The sequence below is a fragment of the Magnolia sinica genome, chromosome 19, assembly GCF_029962835.1.
Source record: "Magnolia sinica isolate HGM2019 chromosome 19, MsV1, whole genome shotgun sequence".
Lineage (NCBI taxonomy): Eukaryota > Viridiplantae > Streptophyta > Magnoliopsida > Magnoliales > Magnoliaceae > Magnolia > Magnolia sinica.
The window spans coordinates 36,647,067-36,666,522 of NC_080591.1; the positions used below are offsets into that span (position 1 = coordinate 36,647,067).

The window sequence follows — 19,456 nt, forward strand, 5'->3', positions numbered from 1 at the left end:
ATGACTCTTTTTTAGAGCTTGTTTGTTTCGCCAATTACCCGATTAATGTAAGGAGAATGCATCATCATTACAATTTTATCATAACTAAACCAAACATCAAGATTGATAGTCAAACATTGATGTATTTAAGAGAAATCATTGCACTTTTTCATGATATTACTATGGAATTTCCAATTCAAATTACGATATCAAATTATCTTGATAATGATTTGAATTTTAAATAATCCAAAATTGCCATCATTACATTTTTACAAGGAATAAGTCAAACAATGTAAAATTATCATCATTACAGTTAAATATAGTGAATGTCAAGATACAAGTAATTTGTAATCATGTCCCTTTTCTTTTACATTACTATTATAATTGGTGAAACAAACAAGCCCTTAAATGTAAATATGGAATTTTTGTTTGCAAAATAAGCACGGCTCCTAAAAATTGAATCCATTTTTCAACAATGTTGATGGAAATGCATCTTGGATCATCGCATGGAAACAAGCTGTCAGGCCACAACATACCCAATACCTCGGTTATAAGGCCTAATGACTAACAAGATGATGAGGTTTAGATGTCATGCAGTGGGTAGCAACTAATGGCCCCAAATCTATGGGTAGCAATCAGCTAATGGCCCCAAATCTACAAAGCTTTGATTGGTTGACATGGCAATGGACACTGAATGCCTAAATAGTGGGCCGCCTTGTGGATGAGTCATTACGAAAAAGGCATATCGATTGCGGTTTGACACCAATCACATCCATCACCTGATTTTGGAAGGTCATCGTTCAGAGATGGGCCATATTTATAGATTGAATGGATAAAAGGACACCGAATTGCAGCAATTTAGAAATGGGCCCACTTCCTTTTTGTCGCATCACTGATTCATTTGAATATAAAAAATTCAGCAATCTAGTGAGTTACGCGTCAGTCACCATTTATAATACCCGAAGTGTGTTAGATGCCCTTTAGGCCGTTGGGATCGCCAAACTGCTTCATCGACTGAAACAAATAGCAATACAGTTTGAGGCAGAAATAGGTGGAAAACGGAGATCCAAATGAGGTTTCCGTTGCCACATTGCTGCAAGTGCCCAACAGAAGAAATACCAAACATCCTCTATAATCCCAATTCAGGAGATATAGAAAGCAAGCCGTTAATCTCGCTGACTGATCCTAAACAAGCATAAAGATAAGATGGACCCAAGCTTAGACAAGTATAGAAAGATAATTAGCTTAAGAATAATGCATAAAAGATAACTGAATGCTTCATGAAATTATCCAAAAAGAGATGAGTATAGATCCCATCGGCAACCAAAGGTACATGCTAGAATAAAACAAGAAGTGCATGTTCCTTCCTACAGCTACAAAACCTCTCTTGGAAGGAAGTCTTGTGTTGCTTACATCTAATCTGTATGATTCATGTAGACATTCCTTTTGAAAATGTCGAGTGGTTTTATAACAGGCAGACGCCCACTGTTCATTTCTAGTAGATGTAAGGCAATATCCTCCATGGAACAAGCTTGCAGTATTCTTTCCAGTCTTCTTTGTACTTCTGTGCACACCGAGCTTCATCTCTTCTCTCTCTCCATATCAGCAGAATAAGAAGATACGATGGGTAGAAGTATGGAACTATAGAACTGCAAGAAGGGTAAAGATGTTGAGTAATGATTGGCCTTCTACGTTGTTCTATCTGATAGGAACTATAGGTATGACAAGTATTTTTATTTTTTTTTACACACACACTCACACCACAGTGAGATTTCACCACAATGGGTACTCGAACCCATGACCTCCTGTTGAAACTCTTGTGAGTCTAACACAGGGGCAAGAGCAAGGACCCTATAGGCAAGCCAAGCATGCTTGGGTCTTCAGTTCGGGTGAGTGGGGCTCATCAGTTTTTGGTTTCGACAAGTGAGGCCTGAAATGTATGACTGCAACTTGGGTTCAGGTCAACCCGAACATGATTAACCCGAGATCAGTTCGTGTTGGGTCAGGTTGTCAAGGTCCTCGGGTTGTCCAGGTTGAGCAAACTCAGATCGGGTTAGGTCATATGGAGAATAATCACATGTATCTGGGTCGGGTTGGGATGATTTGGGTCAAGTTGAGTTGAGCATGGAGGAATTCGGGTTGAGTTTGGATTGGAGTTCCATTTCGGTTGGGTTGTGGGTTGGGCCTCTTGAGGTTGGGTTGGCTCAGGTTGAACTTCAACCCGACCCAACCTGCCCAAGTTGCATCCCTACCGCCATGGTCTTTGGCCTTTATTCCCATATCAGAAGATTCTAACCTTAATATTTGTGGAAAGTAATGTCTCTGTAAGATTGAAGCAATAGAATCTTATAATCTGGGATCTTTTCAGTGAATCCCCCATCCATGGTGAGGCCCATCAGATCAATGGTCTTGACCCATGAACCACGGGGAAAACTTGAGTGATGTTGAGTGCCTCAGTTTCTGAGGCTCATTAACCTGTATTCCTCATAGAGCCATTAGAAACCAGTTTGAGAAATTACCTGGCTCCACAAGGTAAGCTAAATGACAGTGCCAGCAACAAGTCCCCAAGGTAATTGCAGTGCCTAGCAACTCCCCTGCAATAAAGTGAACGAATTTTACAATGAATCATGAGTGATGAAAAGTCATAACCTGAGTCTCTCACCAAAGGAATCATGAGTGATGAAAGTCATAACCTGAGTCTCTCACCAAAGAAATCATGAGTGATGAAAAGTCATAACTTGAGTCTCTCACCAAAGGGATTCATAGCTTACATTGAACGATGTGCATACGTGTGCCAACCTTGAAGATGCCCTAGCCCAAAAAGTCAGGTCGGTGCGCTCATCACATAGTGTTGTCATATGCGATCGCATATGCACGTATCCATATGTATGTGATCATGGCACATATGCAAAAAAATACAATCGCATATGCCATGTATGGAATCGCATATTGGCCATGGCACATTAAATTTTTTATTTTTATTTTTTGCCTATAAAAAGGCTTCCAAACCTCCTCCATTTACAATATTCTCACCCCAAAACTCTCTCTCTCTCTCTCTCTCTCTCTCTCTCTCTCTCTCTCTCTCTCTCTCACACACACACACACACACACACACACACACATTCATTTCCTACTTCCAAGTGGTCTTAATCTCTCCGCCTCTCTCCTACATTCCCTCTCTTAAAAGTTGGAAGGTCAAGATTCAAGCACTTTCAAGTTTTAAGGAAGATAGTTTGTTGATTTTCTACATTAATAAATAAATAGCTTGTTGATTTTGTTCCTGCTACATAATTGTTAACTATATTGTTGAATATTGATGACTTTATGTTTAATTCATTGTTTAATTGATTTGATTTCTCTCAAATGTATTTTAAATATGTAAAATTAGTTATCTATTAACTTAGGAAAGTTCCCCTTAGTTTCTTATTTTTTTTATCATTTTTTTTTTTTTACTTTTCCCTATTTTTCATTTTTTTTAAAAAAAAAAAAATTCAAAAAAAAGAAAAAGAAAAAGAAAAAATATATGCGGTCACATATGCGCATAGGCATATGCGATCGCCCATGATCCCATATGCGATTTGACAACATTGATCACATGTACGAAAGATATGGATAGTCAAAAGAATCAACCAACAAGTCCATATACAAAGTACATGTGCAAAAGAAAGGAGTTGTCACAAGAATGGTCCAATGGGTCCACATTCAGTGTATGTGAATGGTTCGCATCTAGATGCGAACCAACCAATTCTTGGGCCGGGGATCTGATGAGCAGCTAGGAGATCTGATGAGCAGCTAGGATTTCACAGAAGGCTGCATGAGTCCTGTTCTTATCTCTCCCAAATATCTTGTGTTGGTGTATTAACCTGTGTTGCTACATTCTATGCTTAACGTGAAAATATATTTTATTCTTAATTCATTCTATTTAACTATTTGGATGAGTTGGCATTGTCTATGTGTGTGTGGGTGGGTGCATGCGTGTGTGGGCATGCATGTGTGTCAAAAGGTAAGCCAGTTGAGTTTTTTCATATAACTTAATCTGAAGAATAATGCCTTTGATCTTTCCATAGGACAGGACAATCCTCTCTTTTTTTTCTCATGAATTATGAAATTTTGTTAGGGGGCAAGAACTGCAGGTCAAAACCGTCTCTGTTTCCATAGGAGTCTGTTTCCAAGCTATGGTTCATGATACTCCACGAAAGCTTGGAGGTTCAGTTTCAGGCTCCCTTGAGATCAAATTCTCTAGAATCTTTGCATTCCAAATTTATTGTAGTATTTATTGTTATAAAATATTGATTTTATAAAATATATTTTAAAATAAAATATAATAGAATATATTAAGAAGTTTTGTAGAAAGCTTTTTGGGGGTTTTTAAGAATAGTCCCACATGGGAAAAGGGAAAAGAAGATTTTGTGGTTTATATGAAGGATGTGGAGTATTATAATACTTACACACATGGTCCAAAGTTGAATGGAACTTGCGTGTTCCAGTGCGTACGCGCTCGGTCTCAGTCTCGGGCGTGGGCATGTGAGGCAGTGTGCCTGTAGAGGCACTAGTGGCGCACTTTGCACTTCGCACGTCCGTATCGTGCGACTAAGTGGCTAAGGCGGATGGCTAGATGAAGGGGAGACTAGAGGACTGAATGAGAGTCCTCCAATATATATAGAGAGAGCTGAAATAGAGTTGTTGCAGGCTGTTGTCTCACAACAGTCAGCATGTAGCAGCTTAATGGCCCATGCACAACAGTCAGAAAACGGCCATAAAACGGCTAGCTTTCTCCAACAGCTAGAAAATGGTCATGGGATTTATTTCAATGGACCATAACCCCCAGCCACCATAGCCTATAAAAGGAGGGCCTAGATGGGTTTCCAAACCATCTCACCACACTCCAGCAATCCCAATACGAATCAAAGCATCTCCTCTCCTACAGACCAAAATATCAGTAGTATAGCAAGGTTGATCAGAACCATAGCTTAAAGAATAGACCAACGGTGTGGTCTAGAACGGTTCAACTAAACCAATGGCTGAAAACTTAACCAGTGCAGTAGTCTAAATCACAAAATTTCTTCTATTTTCTCTGTTGGGATTTTTCTTTTATTGTAATTTTGCCAGATAGTGTATACAAGTGTTCCATTGGTGGGCCTTCGTGTTTGCTGAACGCAGACCCACACCAGGCTCGTCGTATCCTAGAAGCAGTTTGCCTATAACCTATCAGCATACTCAATTCACTTGAGTAGGGGCAAATAACGCTTTAAGGACAGCGTTTCAGACGTGCTTCAGCCTGTCCTTATTTCAGATTAATTTGCATTTTTCGGATTCCATATTTTACAGAAAAAAATATTATTCTGTAAATTTTCCAACAATCTTAAAGCATTATTTGTGATGGAAGCGGACAGTGTTTCGTCCATCAAGTTGATAAATCAGGACTTGATACGTCTTGATCAGTTCGATGGAACCAATTTTACGAGATGGCAAGACAAGCTAAAATTTCTTCTTACGACGCTGAAGATCTACTACATATTAGATCCAAATCTGCAAGCACTACCTGAAGCATCCGACAAAGACACACCTGAACAGGTGGCTGCCCGCACCAAACGAGCTGAAGACGAACTCTTGTATCGAGGACACATTCTGAACGCGCTCTCCGACCGCCTGTATAATCTGTACCAACAGACGTCATCAGCAAAGGAGATCTGGGCTGCTTTGGAGTTCAAATACAATGCTGAAGAAGGAGGAACCAACAAATTTCTCATCGCCAGGTATTTTGACTTCAACATGGTAGGTAACAAACCGCTACTGCCCCAAATCCGAGAACTGCAGCTTATAGTAAACAAAATCAAAGCCATCAAAATTGATCTTCTTGAATCATTCCAAGTCGGGGCTATAATCACAAAATTGTCACCGATGTGGAAAGACTATAGAAAGAAGTTGCTGCATAAAACTGAGGACTACACACTGGAACAAGTCCAGAAACACCTCAGGATTGAGGAAGAATCCCGTAACCGCGACAGAAAGAATGATAACGGGAATGCCTCGTGCAAGGTACATGCAGTAGAGAACACAAACAAGAATCCCGAGAAGGACGATTCCCTTAAACCCAATAAAGGGAAATTAAAGAAAAACGCCCAAAAGAAGAACGGAAAGTTCAAAGGCCCATGCCATGTCTATGGGAAAACCGGCCACTATACTCGAGTATGCCGATATCGCAAATCTAAAAAAGAAGCAAGTGCCGTAGAAGAATGCGATATTGCAGCTATGATCACTGAGGTGAATACTATCCAAGGCAAAGTTCCAGGTTGGTGGTATGATACTACCGCTACAGTACATGTGTGCTACGACAAATCAGCCTTCAAAACCTATGAGGAATTGACCGATGGTCAAGAAGTCCAAATGGGTAATGAAGCGATCGAAGGTCGTTGGCAAAGGAACTGTCGAACTGATATACACCTCTGAGAAGAAAGTGATTCTGACAAATGTATTGCACGTCCCAGACATGAGGCGAAACTTAGTTTCTGGGGATCTTCTAGGTAAACCAGGCATAAGGGTGGTGTACGAGTCAGGTAAACTGATTCTGTCTAAGAATGAGAATTTTGTCGGAAAGGGATATGCTTGTAATGGGATGATTAAGTTTTATCTGAATGAAAGTAGCACTTCTGCGTATATAGTTGAATCCGCTGGACTATGGCATGATTGACTAGCCCATATAGGGTATAGTACCTTAAAGTTCATGGCTAAGAATAGTTTAATCTCATACATAGATAATGAAACCGATAAATATGAAGTGTGCATACGATCCAAAATGACAAAGAAACCTTTTCCAAGTGTTGAAAGATCGTCTCAAGTATTGGATCTTGTGCACAGTGATATCTGTGAGTTAAACGGTATTCTCACTCGTGGAGGTAAACAGTACTTCATAACCTTTATAGATGATTGCTCTAGATATGTGTATGTTTATCTATTAAAGAGCAAAGATAAAGCATTGAACATGTTTAAAATATATAAAGTAGAAGTAGAGAATCAACTAAATAAGAAGATAAAAATTCTCCGTAGCGATAGAGGAGGAGAATACTTCTTCAATGAATTCGATAACTTCTGTGAAAAACATAGACTAATACATCAATGTACTGCACCATACACACCTCAACAAAACAGAATAGCTGAAAGGAAGAGTAGAACATTAATAGAGATGGTAAACTCAATGCTGATAAGAGCAAAGTTGCCACTAAGTCTATAGGGTGAGGCACTGTTTGCAGCATGCCATATACTAAACAGAATTCCGTCTAAAAAATATAAAATATCTCCATATGAAACATGGAGAGGTAGAAAACCTAACCTAGGATATCTTAAAGTGTGGGGGTGTCTTGCATACTGCAGAACTCCTGATCCAAAAAGAACCAAGTTAGGACCAAGAGCTATTAAGTGCGCCTTCGTAGTGTATGCACAAAATAGTAAAGGTTATAAACTTCTAGACATAGAGTCTAATACATTAATAGAATCAAGAGACGTTGAGTTCTTTGAAAACTTACTATCCTTGGAGTCAAAAGATAATGAAATCCAAACTCCTAATAGAGAACCAGATAGCACAGCTCTACAGATAGTGGAAACTCCTGTTGAACCTCGTAGGAGTCAAAGAACAAGAATAGAGAAGAGTCTAGGAGATGACTACATAGACTCACAACGCGTCATTTTCCATCTTGTAGAAGGAGATAGAGAAAATGTTATAAGACAAATACTTATAGTAATGACTATAAAAAATGATCCTAAAACATATAAAAAGGCTATATCCTCTAGAGACTTAGCTTTCTAGAAAGAAGCTATAAACGATTAAATAGAATCCATAGTGTCAAATCAAACATGGGAACTGGTTAACTTACCTCCAGGTTATAGACCCATGGGTTGTAAGTGGGAATTTAGAAAGAAATATCACGCTGATGGGACTATCTAAACCTTTAAAGCTCGACTAGTAGCTAAGGGTTTTAGACAAAAAGAATGGATAGATTATTTTGACACATACTCTCCTATAGCTAAGATAACATCCATTAAGATATTATTTGTGCTAACTTCCATACATCATCTTCACATCCACCAAATGTATGTAAAGACCGCATTCCTGAATGGTGACCTCAATGAGGAGGTATACATGGAACAACCTGAAGGTTTCATTCTACCAAGAAATGAAAACAAAGTATGTAGATTAGTCAAATCTTTGTATGGATTAAAAAAGCACCAAAACAATGGCATGAGAAGTTTGATTCCAAAATACTATCTCATGGTTTCATACATAATGTAGCTGACAAATGCATATATTATAAAGTAGATGGTAGTTATATCGTTATTATTTGTCTATATGTTAATGACATGTTAATAATAAGTAATAAAATGGAAGGTGTGACTGAAACAAAGAGGTTTCTATCTTCTGTATTCAAAATGAAGGATCTTGGACAAGTTGATACCATCTTAGGTATCAAAGTTAAAAAACATTGTGGGAGTTATGCTTTGTGTCAATCTCATTATATTAAGAAGATACTACACAAGTTTAACCATCTAAATATAAAAGAAGCAAATACCCCATTTGATCCAAGTATCAAGCTAAAAGAAAATACCGGAAAAACAGTTGCACAATTGGAATATGCGAGTGCTATAGGGAGTCTTACGTATGCTATGCAATCATTATATCTGATATCGCATATGTTGTGAGTAAACTTAGTAGGTTTACTAGTAACCCCAGTACTGAACACTAGAATGCAATCAGTAAAGTCTTTGGTTACTTAAAAGCAACCAAAAACTTAGGACTATTTTATTCAGAATTTCCTGCCGTATTGGAAGGATATACCGATGCGAGCTGGATATCGAGTGCAGGGGACAACAAGTCTACTACAGGGTGGGTATTCACCCTAGGAGGTGCAGCTGTATCTTGGGGATCCAAGAAATAGACTTGCATAACGCACTCGACTATGGAGTCTGAATTCATAGCCCTGGCTGCAACAGGCAAAGAGGCTGAGTAGCCAAGGGATCTTCTATTAGAAATCCATTTCTGTGTAAAGCCTATATCGGCTGTATCACTATATTGTGATAGTGAAGCCACATTAGCTAGAGCCTGTAGCGGCACTTATAATGGTAAGTCTAGACATATCAGTCTTCAACATGATTATGTCAAACAATTGATTCGAGATGGAATCATTGCTATTTCCTATGTGAAATCAAGCAATAACCTGGCAGATCCTTTCACTAAACCTCTACCGAGGGAGGTAGTAAAGGCTACATCCAGTGGGATGGGGTTGAAACTCTTCAACCAAAGTTCCACCAGTGAGGGTAACTCAATCTAAAGTCAGAAAATCTCTAATGTTGGGTTTAATGGGTAAGAACAAGTCACTGATATGTGAAAAGTTTTTCAACATTAAATTATAAAACATCATCCATAATAGATAAGTGCTGAGCGTTATGAAAGAGGGTTGAGTCTTAGAACTCTTAATGAATTCCAGTCTAAAGGACAAGTGTCTTATAGTAACGAAGACACTGGAAGGATTTCACCTATATAAACGTAGAGATGGTGCCGTCTCTCATGAGAGTTAGAAGTTTTCTCTCGTGATCGTTCACGAATTAGGATAAGCACATGGCCATTAATTGTGCTGAGCAAATATGTGGGAACTCTAACAAACACATAGCGAATGTGTGTGATTTCTCCGACTCTGTTATCTAGGAATAACTGGTTCAACGCTACAGCTACCAGTCATTTCAATAAAGTTTTGAGATACGTACACTAAGGGAAGATTAAAATCGAAAGATATCTTTCTTTATGCATATAAGCTGATTATTCTGGCAGAAATGTTTAATCGAGAAAATATATTTTTAAAAAATCAGTGGGGGATTGTTATAAAATATTGATTTTATAAAATATATTTTAAAATAAAATATAATAGAATATATTAAAAAGTTTTGTAAAAAGCTTTTTGGGGGTTTTTAAGAATAATCCCATATGGGAAAGGGAAAAGAAGATTTTGTGGTTTATATGAAGGATGTAGAGTATTATAATACTTACACGCATGGTCCAAAGGAGAATGGAACTTGCGTGTTCTAGTGCATAGCACTGGAACACCCGCGCGCTCGCGCCCGCGCTCGTGCTCGGGCATGGGCACGGGCTCAGGCTTGGTCTCGGTCTTGGTGCGAGGACGTGGGCATGTGAAGTAGTGTAGCTGTAGAGGCGCTAGTGGTGCACTTTGCACTTCGCACATCTGCATTGTGTCGCAAAGGGTCGCTCTTTCGCGACCTTGAGCGAGACGTGTGCGAGTCGCGGAGCAACTAAGTGGCTAAGGCGGATGGCTTAATGAGAGCTGAAATAGAGAGCACTCTAGTATATATAGAGAGCTGAAATAGAGCTGTTGCAGCAGATCTGTAACGGCAATGTCATTAGTGTAGGGTCCAGCTGTAACTGCTACATGGCTAGCCCAACAACTAGAAAACGGCTAGCTGCTGTCTCACAACAGTCAGCATGCAGCAGCTTAATGGCCAATGCACAACAGTCAGAAAACGGCCATAAAACAGCTAGTTTTCTCCAACAGCTAGAAAACAGTCATGGGATTTATTTCCCTGGATAACCCCCAGCCACCATAGCCTATAAAAGGAGGGCCTAGATGGGTTTCCAAACCATCTCACCATACTCCAGCAATCCCAGTACGAATCAAAGCATCTCCTCTCCTACAGACCAAAATATCAGTAGTATAGCAAGGTTGATTAGAACCATAGCTTGAAGAATAGACCAACAGTGTGTTCTAGAACGGTTCAACTGAACCAGTGGCTGAAAACCTGACCAGTGCAGTAGTCTAAATCACAAATTTTCTTCTCTTTTCTCTTTTGGGATTTTTCTTTTATTGTAATTCTGTCAGATAGTGTATACAAGAGTTCCATTAGTGGGCCTTCGTGTTTGTTGAACGTAGACCCACACCAGGCTCGTCGTATCCTAGAAGCAGTTTGCCTGTAACCTATCAGCATACTCAATTTACTTGAGTTGGGGCAAATAACGCTTTAAGGACAGCGTTTCAGATGTGCTTCAGCCTGTCCTTATTTCAGATTCATTTGCATTTTTCGGTTTCCATATTTTACAGAAAAAATATTATTCTGTAAATTTTCCAACATTTATTAAGAGAAAGCAGATCTTTCTGCAATAAGCTGGAAGAATCGAATGGTTGGTTGAGATGGAGAATAATGTACTGGACCTTGATTTTCGGGAAGCTGTAGGATTCAAGACCAATAATCTAAAAAAAGGCGCTAGAGAGGGTGGTGGAACAAAGTTTGGAGAACTTTTAGCTTCAATGGTTGATCAATTGGTATTCCCATCCATGCTAGTGCAGGATATTATTAGAGATAAGATGGACATTGTTGACTGTTTAAACAGCATTGCAAGCGCAAATTGGTGTTGCTGATTCAAATTAATTCGAGATTAGAGCTCTGTAGCTAGGGCTCAGATATCACTCACAATTTCCAGGTCATCTCATTGAGGGCATCTGCGGGCTTTCTTTGGAGACTTGCAGATTGAACCAAAGAGATTTGAGAAACATGGAGCTTTTCCAACTAATTTTTTTCATTCACTTGCAGAAGGCAATATGAAATCCAATAGGGAAGGGCTCTTTAGACCCTCCTTGGACTTTGGGATTATTCCCTTGTAGTTGTTCTTTTCCTTTCTAAAAACAAAGCCTCATCTACCAACTGATGAGCATACGTGTCTATAGGCCGGAAAGATATATACGCATCTTACCAAATGTTGTGAATGTTTACTCTTCATGAGCAAGAGAGTGCCACAACAAAATGAAAGGCATGCACTCAAGGAAGTAAAGATCCATTGATAGAGATGCACAAAAAAATAAAAAAATAAATAAAAATAATAAAAATAAATAAAAATCTTTAAAGCTAACACAGCATATACAACATTTAAAACCAATACAAGCAACACCAAAACTTGCATGCATGTCAAACTTGAAATTTTTGTTTAAGAAATGTTGGCTTTCCTTGTGTTTGGAATGCAAGCATGAACTGGTGGAGAAATTACTAACAATCACCAGCATCAGTTGGAAGTAGAGGTGGGCATCGAGTCGAGTCGGACCGGATTAGGTCCAATCGACTCGATTCGGTTTTTACAAGTACCTGACCCGAACTCGATCCGATTCGGGACCAAGTCCAGCAGGGCTGACTCGATCCGAACCGATTCCTTGTTGGCCTGGCCCGAACCAAGTTCGACTCGGTCAGGGAAACCGAGTCGGATCGAGTAGAGTCTGTCCGGTCGATTCGGATGGGCTGAGTCAAGCCGAGCCGGAGACTTTGATGCTAGAAAGGAAATAAGAGGGAAATCGAGAGAGAAAGAGGGAGAAAAAAGGAGATGAGGGAAATCAAGAGAGAGAGGGAGAGAAAGGAGGAGATAGAAGGAGGGATGGAGAGGAACTCGGCTCGGGCTGCGGTGCCACACTATGCCAGGCCGTCCGCCAAACCCGAGTCAACAACCCAAACTTTCCTTTCACACCGGTTAGGACCTCAAAACCAAGCCAAGCCTTGTTCACTGGTCATGCTTCAACCAGCAAGATAGGAAGGCTAGTATGGTTGCAGTTGTTACACGCCACAAAGGTTCATCTGGCAGCGCCGGCTTTGGTAGAGTTAGGGTCTGAGTAGAAGAAGGGTTAAGGTTTAAAAAAAAAAGTAAAATCTTACTTTATACTACCCGATTCCGGTCCAGATTGGATCGGATCGAATCGAGTTGCTACATGACCTGAACTCAACTCGATTTGGCGTCGGATCCGAGTGGGTCTACTCGATCCGACCTGACCTGGCTTTCAGTTTAGGTCGGATCGAATCCGACCGGTTCGGTCGAGTTGGGTCGGATCCTACCCACCTCTAGTTGGAAGTTGGGACTGGCACCAGAGCTGGACTTGCTTATTTCCCGGTGCTCGGATTCTCAATATGGACCCCTCCATGCCATTGAAACTTAACAGAGATAGAACTTGGAGATCTAGTATGCCTGTTGAACCTTCTACAGAGTCATTCTCCTTCTAGTTCAGAGAGGGATTCTTGGATGTGTGAACAGGAATGATCTGGTAGTTTCTACGGGGTGGTTCGCAACTTTGGGTCAAGAGCATTGAAAGCACCAAAAGAATTCATTTGGTCGTATGGGGGCCACACAGGTTTATTGCACTAGCATAGCTAGTAGGGATTAGGGTTCTCATGGTGGATCATGGGCAGAAGAGGAATATGAACACGCCTAATATGTGTAGCATGTGCATGTGGAATGCAGAGTTTATCAATCCCCTATTCATGCATTGTGTTTCCACCAGAGCACTTTCTTTGATCTCTTTAACTGCAGGTGGGTAATGCCAAGAGTTGATTGGACCTTTTTTTTCCTCATGTGGCATGGGGATGGGATCCATTGAGAGGGAAGAAAGTTGTGGAAGTTAACTCTTCTAGCGGGTGTATGGTGCATTTGGAGGGAGTGAAACAATAGAAAACTTCGCAACTGGAATTGGTTACTAGACAAGGTGTTCAGAAGGACAAAGCTGGATCTTATGGCCTAGCCTCTTCTTTTGAGGAGTTTGCTAATTGTTCTTTAGATTCTTTGGTGTTTTGGTCATTTGTTGTGTAATCCTCATGTAGACTTCTCAATTATGCTTTCTTAATAAAATTCCTTACCTTTAGTGGGGGTTGGCGAAGTTCAGTCAGGACTCGGGAGTAGAGAGAACATCTTGTCAATCACTAAAGAATGGCTTGTCAAGATAGAATAGAAGGAATGTCCTTCATTGGTGCAAGGTGCTTAAAGAAAGATCCTTGGATCATGGATATAAAGGATAAATATTATTTCGAATAGTTGAAGAGTAAAAAGAATCTTTCTGTTTTTATGAATAGCAATTTATTCAAAAGAAAGTAAAAGAAAATGGCAACAAACCCTAAACAGGTGCCCTCGACAAAACAAGTTGATAACGAAACAGGGATAAAAAAGCCATATGCCCAAGCGGTTGTTGGGGCTGATTTAAATAAATAAATACATTTTTTTAAAAAAATACAACACCTCACCTCAAAACTTCAAAGACCCGCACCTCCAGAGACCTATCCTCACAATCCCCTCTTTGGCTAAGGAATCAGCCACATTGTTTGTTGCACAGGGCACATGGGAAAGAATATCTGCATGTCAGCACATAGCTCCTCGATTTCCCCTCTTCGCGTAGATGAACCATCACGTTGTGGCCCACCTCGAACACATTTGGATGATGATGTTTGTCAGCCAGCTCCTGTATTTGTCATTGGAAGCATGAAACTTGGCATGAACATCAGCGTGAATGCCCATAATTCGGTCCGCCATATGTTCTGCAGCAACGCTTATGCCTGGGAGCTTGGGCAAAGGAACCAAATCAAGAGTATGTCGGGGCATTTGTCCATACACAACTTCAAACAGGGACTTTCCAGTGGAATGGTTCAGCATGTTATTGAACGCAAATTCCGACTAAGCCAAAGCCAAATCCCACTACTTCGGTTTATCTCCATAAATACACCGAATGAGGTTTCCGAGCATACGATTCACCACTTCAATTTGCCCATCGCAGAGCAGATGATACGCACTGCTAAACTGAAGTTGGGTGGCAACTTATTGTACATCCCGGTTGGCAATCTTTCTTCGCGCAGATGAACCATCACGGTGTCGCCCATCTCAAACACCTTCGAATGCCAATGTTTTTCAGTCGGCTCCTTGTATTTGTCATTGGAAGCTTGCAACTTGGCATGAACATTAGCGCGAATGCCCATAATTTGGTCCACCATATGTTCTACAGCAACGGTCATGCCTGGGAGCTTCGACAAAGGAACCAAATCAAGAGTATGTCGGGGCACGCGTCCGTACACAACTTCAAACGGGGACTTGCCAGTGGAACGGTTCAGCGTGCTATTGAATGCGAATTCCGCCTGAGCCAAGGCTAAATCCCACTGCTTCAGTTTATCTCTAGAAATACACCGAATGAGGTTTCCAAGGGTATGGTTCACCATTTCAGTTTGCCCATCAGTCTGCAGATAATACGCACTACTGAATTGAAGTTAAATCTCAAATTGCTTCAATAAAGTCCTCCAAAAGTGGTTGAGGAACTTCGTATCACAATCGGATGTGATGGATTTAGGAACACTATGTAGCCGCCAGTGTTTGAAATATCGGTATCGCGTTATGTCTTGTATCCTTGGGATACAGATACGTATCGGTTATCGCACGAGATATATCGTTTGTATCAGGTAATTTATCATACTTTTTGGGAAACATTGGGAAAATAGTTGAATGTTCCAATGAAACTTCAGGGATTGTTAAAAAAAGAACTTAATATACACTTTTAAACAATAAGATCTCAAAAAAGAAGTGCATATAATAGGTTTCTATGCGCTGTCTAACTTCACTAATGCAACTATATTCATATTGAATGCATAACATTTAGAGTGTATGAATGATCATCAAACACCTTAAATACTTCGAAATTTGTCTGAATTGACAGCTGGTTGAAGGGAATTTCCAAAAAAAAAAAATATTTTAATAATATTCTATTAATTTTTACTTTAAAAATGAATTTTATTTTCTAAAAATTGACAAGGACTCAACAAATTAGTAGATCAACCCTCATACATGTTTGATTTCATGTTTGTAGTGTAACATTGCAAGCAATTTGGGAGAAATTAGGGAAATTTTTGAATTTTTCCCAAATCAGACCACCTACACTCAAATGTTGAAATTAGAGTGTATGTGCTGATCATTTCATCAAATACTTTGAAATTAATCTTATTTGATAACTGATTGAAGGAAATTTTTGAAAAAAAAAAAACATAGAGAACATGAAGAACCAATGGATATCGAAATCAAAGCTCCAACTCCATGATTTTTCATGCAAAACATGAAGTACCAATGGATTTATAACCATTTGACAGCGATTTAATATAAAAATAAAAAATAAAAATAAAAAAAGGGGATCCAAAATTGAAAATGCTCACCGGATCGAACATATAGGATATATCGACACTACTTATGTGTTTCGTATCGCACAAGAGGGATACAAGATATATCGTGGGATATATCGGCCGGTATCGATATTTAAAACAGCAGTAGCCACACAACCTCTTGAAAGAACAGGTTCACAACATGTGCAGCATCAAGAGTCTTCTTGCACGAAATAAAGTGCACCATCTTTGAAAATATGTCCACCACCACAAACACTGAATCCATGTTATGTTGGGTCCGCGGCAGACCAAGCACAAAATCCATGAATAAGTCCTCCCAAGGACCATCAGGGATAGGCAATGGAGTGTATAAGCTCATATTCTAAGACTGCCCCTTGGAAGACTCACAAATGTGGCATCTCTGTACCGCTTTTCCCACATCACACTTCAACTGAGGCCAGTAGTATTATTCCTCCACAAGAGCTATAGTCTTGTCTCTCCCTAGGTGACCGTCGAGGCCACCTCCATGTAGCTCTTGGATGATATAGTCTTGCAACGAACTCTATGGAATCCACAACTGATTTCCTTTTAAGAGAAATCCTTCCTAGCATATAGTCCATGCGTCCTTAAAATCGTCACCTTCTGAGTATAGCTCTTTGGGGCAGTTGAACCCAACAACCTCGTTGCTCATAGCGATCAATAATGATGCATGTCAGCTAAGTGTAGCAGCCACCTTATTTTGCTGCCCGACTTTATGTTTCAGTGCAAATGTGAATTCCTGCAAGAATGAAATTCACCTATCATGCACACGATTCACGTTAGCCTGGCTATTTATAAATTTAAGAGCTTGATGGTCTGTGTAAAGAATGAACTCTCATTGAATCAAGTAATGCCTCTAATGTCGCCATGCGTGGACCACTGCGTATAATTCAAGCTCATACGTCGACCACTTTTTACGGGCATCACTGAGCTTGTCGCTGTAGAATGTTACTAACCTACCTTCTTGTGATAATACTTCCTCAATTCCGACATATGAAGCATCGCATTCGACCTCGAATAGTTTGTCGAAGCTGGGAAGTACAAGAACCGGGGTTGTGGACAATTTATGTTTGATTTTAGCAACACTCCTAACCTTCTCATCGTCCACCCGGATACCCATGGAAGTCACGACAAAGCCCAAAAACAATGGGCTCTTGGTCAGAAAGATGTATTTTTTAAGATTGAGGTACAACTTGTTTACGACTAGCACCTGTAACACTTGCTTGAGATGCTCCATATGGCCTACTTCATTCTAATTGTATATAAGTATATCATCGAAGTAGACCACCATGAACTGCCCAATCAATGGTTTTAAAACTTGGTTCATTAACCGCATGAATGTACTAGGCACGCTCAAAAAACTGAAGGGCATGACCAACCATTCATACAGCCCCTCCTTGGTCTTAAAAGTTGTCTTCCACTCATCACCCGGCCATATTCGGATTTAATGGTAGTCACTTTTCAAATCCAATTTAGAAAACAATTTTGCACCCTCAAGCATGTCCAACATATCATATAGCCACAACATGGGAAACCTATACTTTATAGTAATCTTGTTGATCGCCTTAGTGTCTACAAACATACACTAACTCCCGTCTTTCTTAAGAGTTAATAGGGTCAGAACGGCGTGTGCTTTCTCGTACTAGACACTTACAGATCAGTTCCTCCACTCGTCCCTGTAGAATCTCGCACTCCTTCAAGCTCATCCGATAATGAGGACGTAGCCCCTTAGACAAAATCAATGTGGTGTTGAATATCCCGCATAGGGGGATAAGGTCCCATCCTTCAATATCATGATTGGGTCGACCAAGTCAGGAACCCATCGGGAAGATCATCGAGCCAAATTTCTTTGAATTCATGCAGCAAATATTTCAAGTTCTCAAGGATATTCGTAGGTTCCACATCCTCCCCCTTCACTACTAATGCGTACATTTCTCCCGTCTCTTTGGACTCTACAAAGTCCCGTATGGTTAAGAGTGAACGCTCCTCCACTTTAGAAGTTTAGGGGCGGTTCATCCGGGCCCATCAGGGTGAGTATGGTTTTTCGGTCATCCTTGACGAAAATGTATACAATATCTCGTCCTAAATGGGTAGTGTCACGATTTGATTGCCATGTTCAACCAAGTAACATATGACAAGCCTCCATGTCAACTACATCACATACTACTTGGTCTTTGTAATTTTTACCACTTGAAAAAAAATAGTACATTGTTCAATTACCTTCGTCTTGCTAACCTTCTTAATCCAGCCGATTGTGTATGGGAAGGGATGTCAATCCGTTTTCAGCTGTAGCTTCTCCACCATGACCTTGGAGATGTTCTTATTGCTCCCATTGTCGATGATCACATTGCAAACTTTTCGATTCACCATGCACCTTATTTAGAAGATGTTGTGTCGTTGTGGGTATACCTCCTTTGGTGCATATAATAACCGTCTCACTACTAGAGATTCACCGTGATCTTGCGAAACCCAATCTGTTTTGGCCTCATCATCCGCTGTGTGCTCCAATTCATCAACATTCGGGTCTTCCTGTGTTTTTAATGCTACTGTCATTAATGCCGAGATTAGCCACTAATCGATGGGCAAGTGTTTGATAAGTGACTCGGTTGGCCACATCGATAACAATGGTCTGGCCTTGGTCGACCGTAAGGGTTTGGGATCTTGCTTGGACCGACAACAGTGGTCCTTGCTCTTTAGGGTATGGCTTGTCCACTCCCCGAGTCTCGGTTCATTCCCCTACACGTTCTTTCCCCCTACAGGTTCTTTTCCTTTGGTCTGTGATGCTCCCTGCGAAGGACCAGATGTGGCTACCCTATTAGTAGGATAGGCCCGTATATTGGCTCGTTCAAGTTGCATCTCCGCTTGGGTGGCTAGCTTTATCGCTTTGTTCATCATCCAAACGGGTTGCATCTGAACCCGATCCTGGATCGCAACACGCAACCCGTCATTGAATCGGATGACTTGTTGCAATTCAGTCTCAACGAAATCGTTCCGCACCGCCAAACGATAGAACTCTTTAGTATAATCTCTCACCATTTGACTACCCTGCTGACAATTTTGGTATTGCTGGAACAATACTTGATCATAGTCGTTAAGGAGGAAACGTGCACGCAGTAGTTGCTTCATCCTCTGCCACTTGTGGATTGGAGCTTTCGTCTGCATTGCTCGGGCAAGCTAAAGTTGCTCCCACCAAGCCGAAGCTCCGCCCTTCAACTTGTACACCACCAACTTGACATTCTTCTCCTCAGGGATCTCCATGTAGTTGAAGAAATGCTCCACTTCAAGCAGCTAATCCAAGAAGTCCTCAATGTGGAGTTACTCATTGAAACTAGTAATGTCGACTTTCATCCTGAATTCTCAATCCGTCCGATCTACCCGATCGTCGCCTTGTCCGAGATGTTGGAGGATCATGTCATCGAGCTGGATCGCACCTCCTCAGGTCCAATTCTGCGATTCATCACTTGTATCACCTTGCAGCCCGCACGATTGCAAATTCCATCAC

At 40.5% G+C, this 19,456-nt stretch overlaps 1 protein-coding gene across 5 annotated transcripts in view; it reads right to left on the bottom strand.

Annotated features, from left to right (window-relative positions):
* Window positions 1-1,206: 1,206 nt before the first annotated feature.
* LOC131234349 (delta(14)-sterol reductase) overlaps window positions 1,207-19,456 on the bottom strand; it is an 88,257-nt gene continuing 70,007 nt past the window's right edge. For all 5 annotated transcript variants that reach the window (XM_058231164.1, XM_058231161.1, XM_058231162.1 and 2 more), the window contains 2 exons: window positions 2,499-2,573; window positions 1,207-1,628 (listed from right to left, as the gene is read on the bottom strand). In XM_058231164.1, coding sequence (XP_058087147.1) covers window positions 1,475-1,628; window positions 2,499-2,573 — 229 coding nt within the window. In that variant the 3' untranslated portion in view covers window positions 1,207-1,474. The remainder of the gene's footprint in view (window positions 1,629-2,498; window positions 2,574-19,456) is intronic.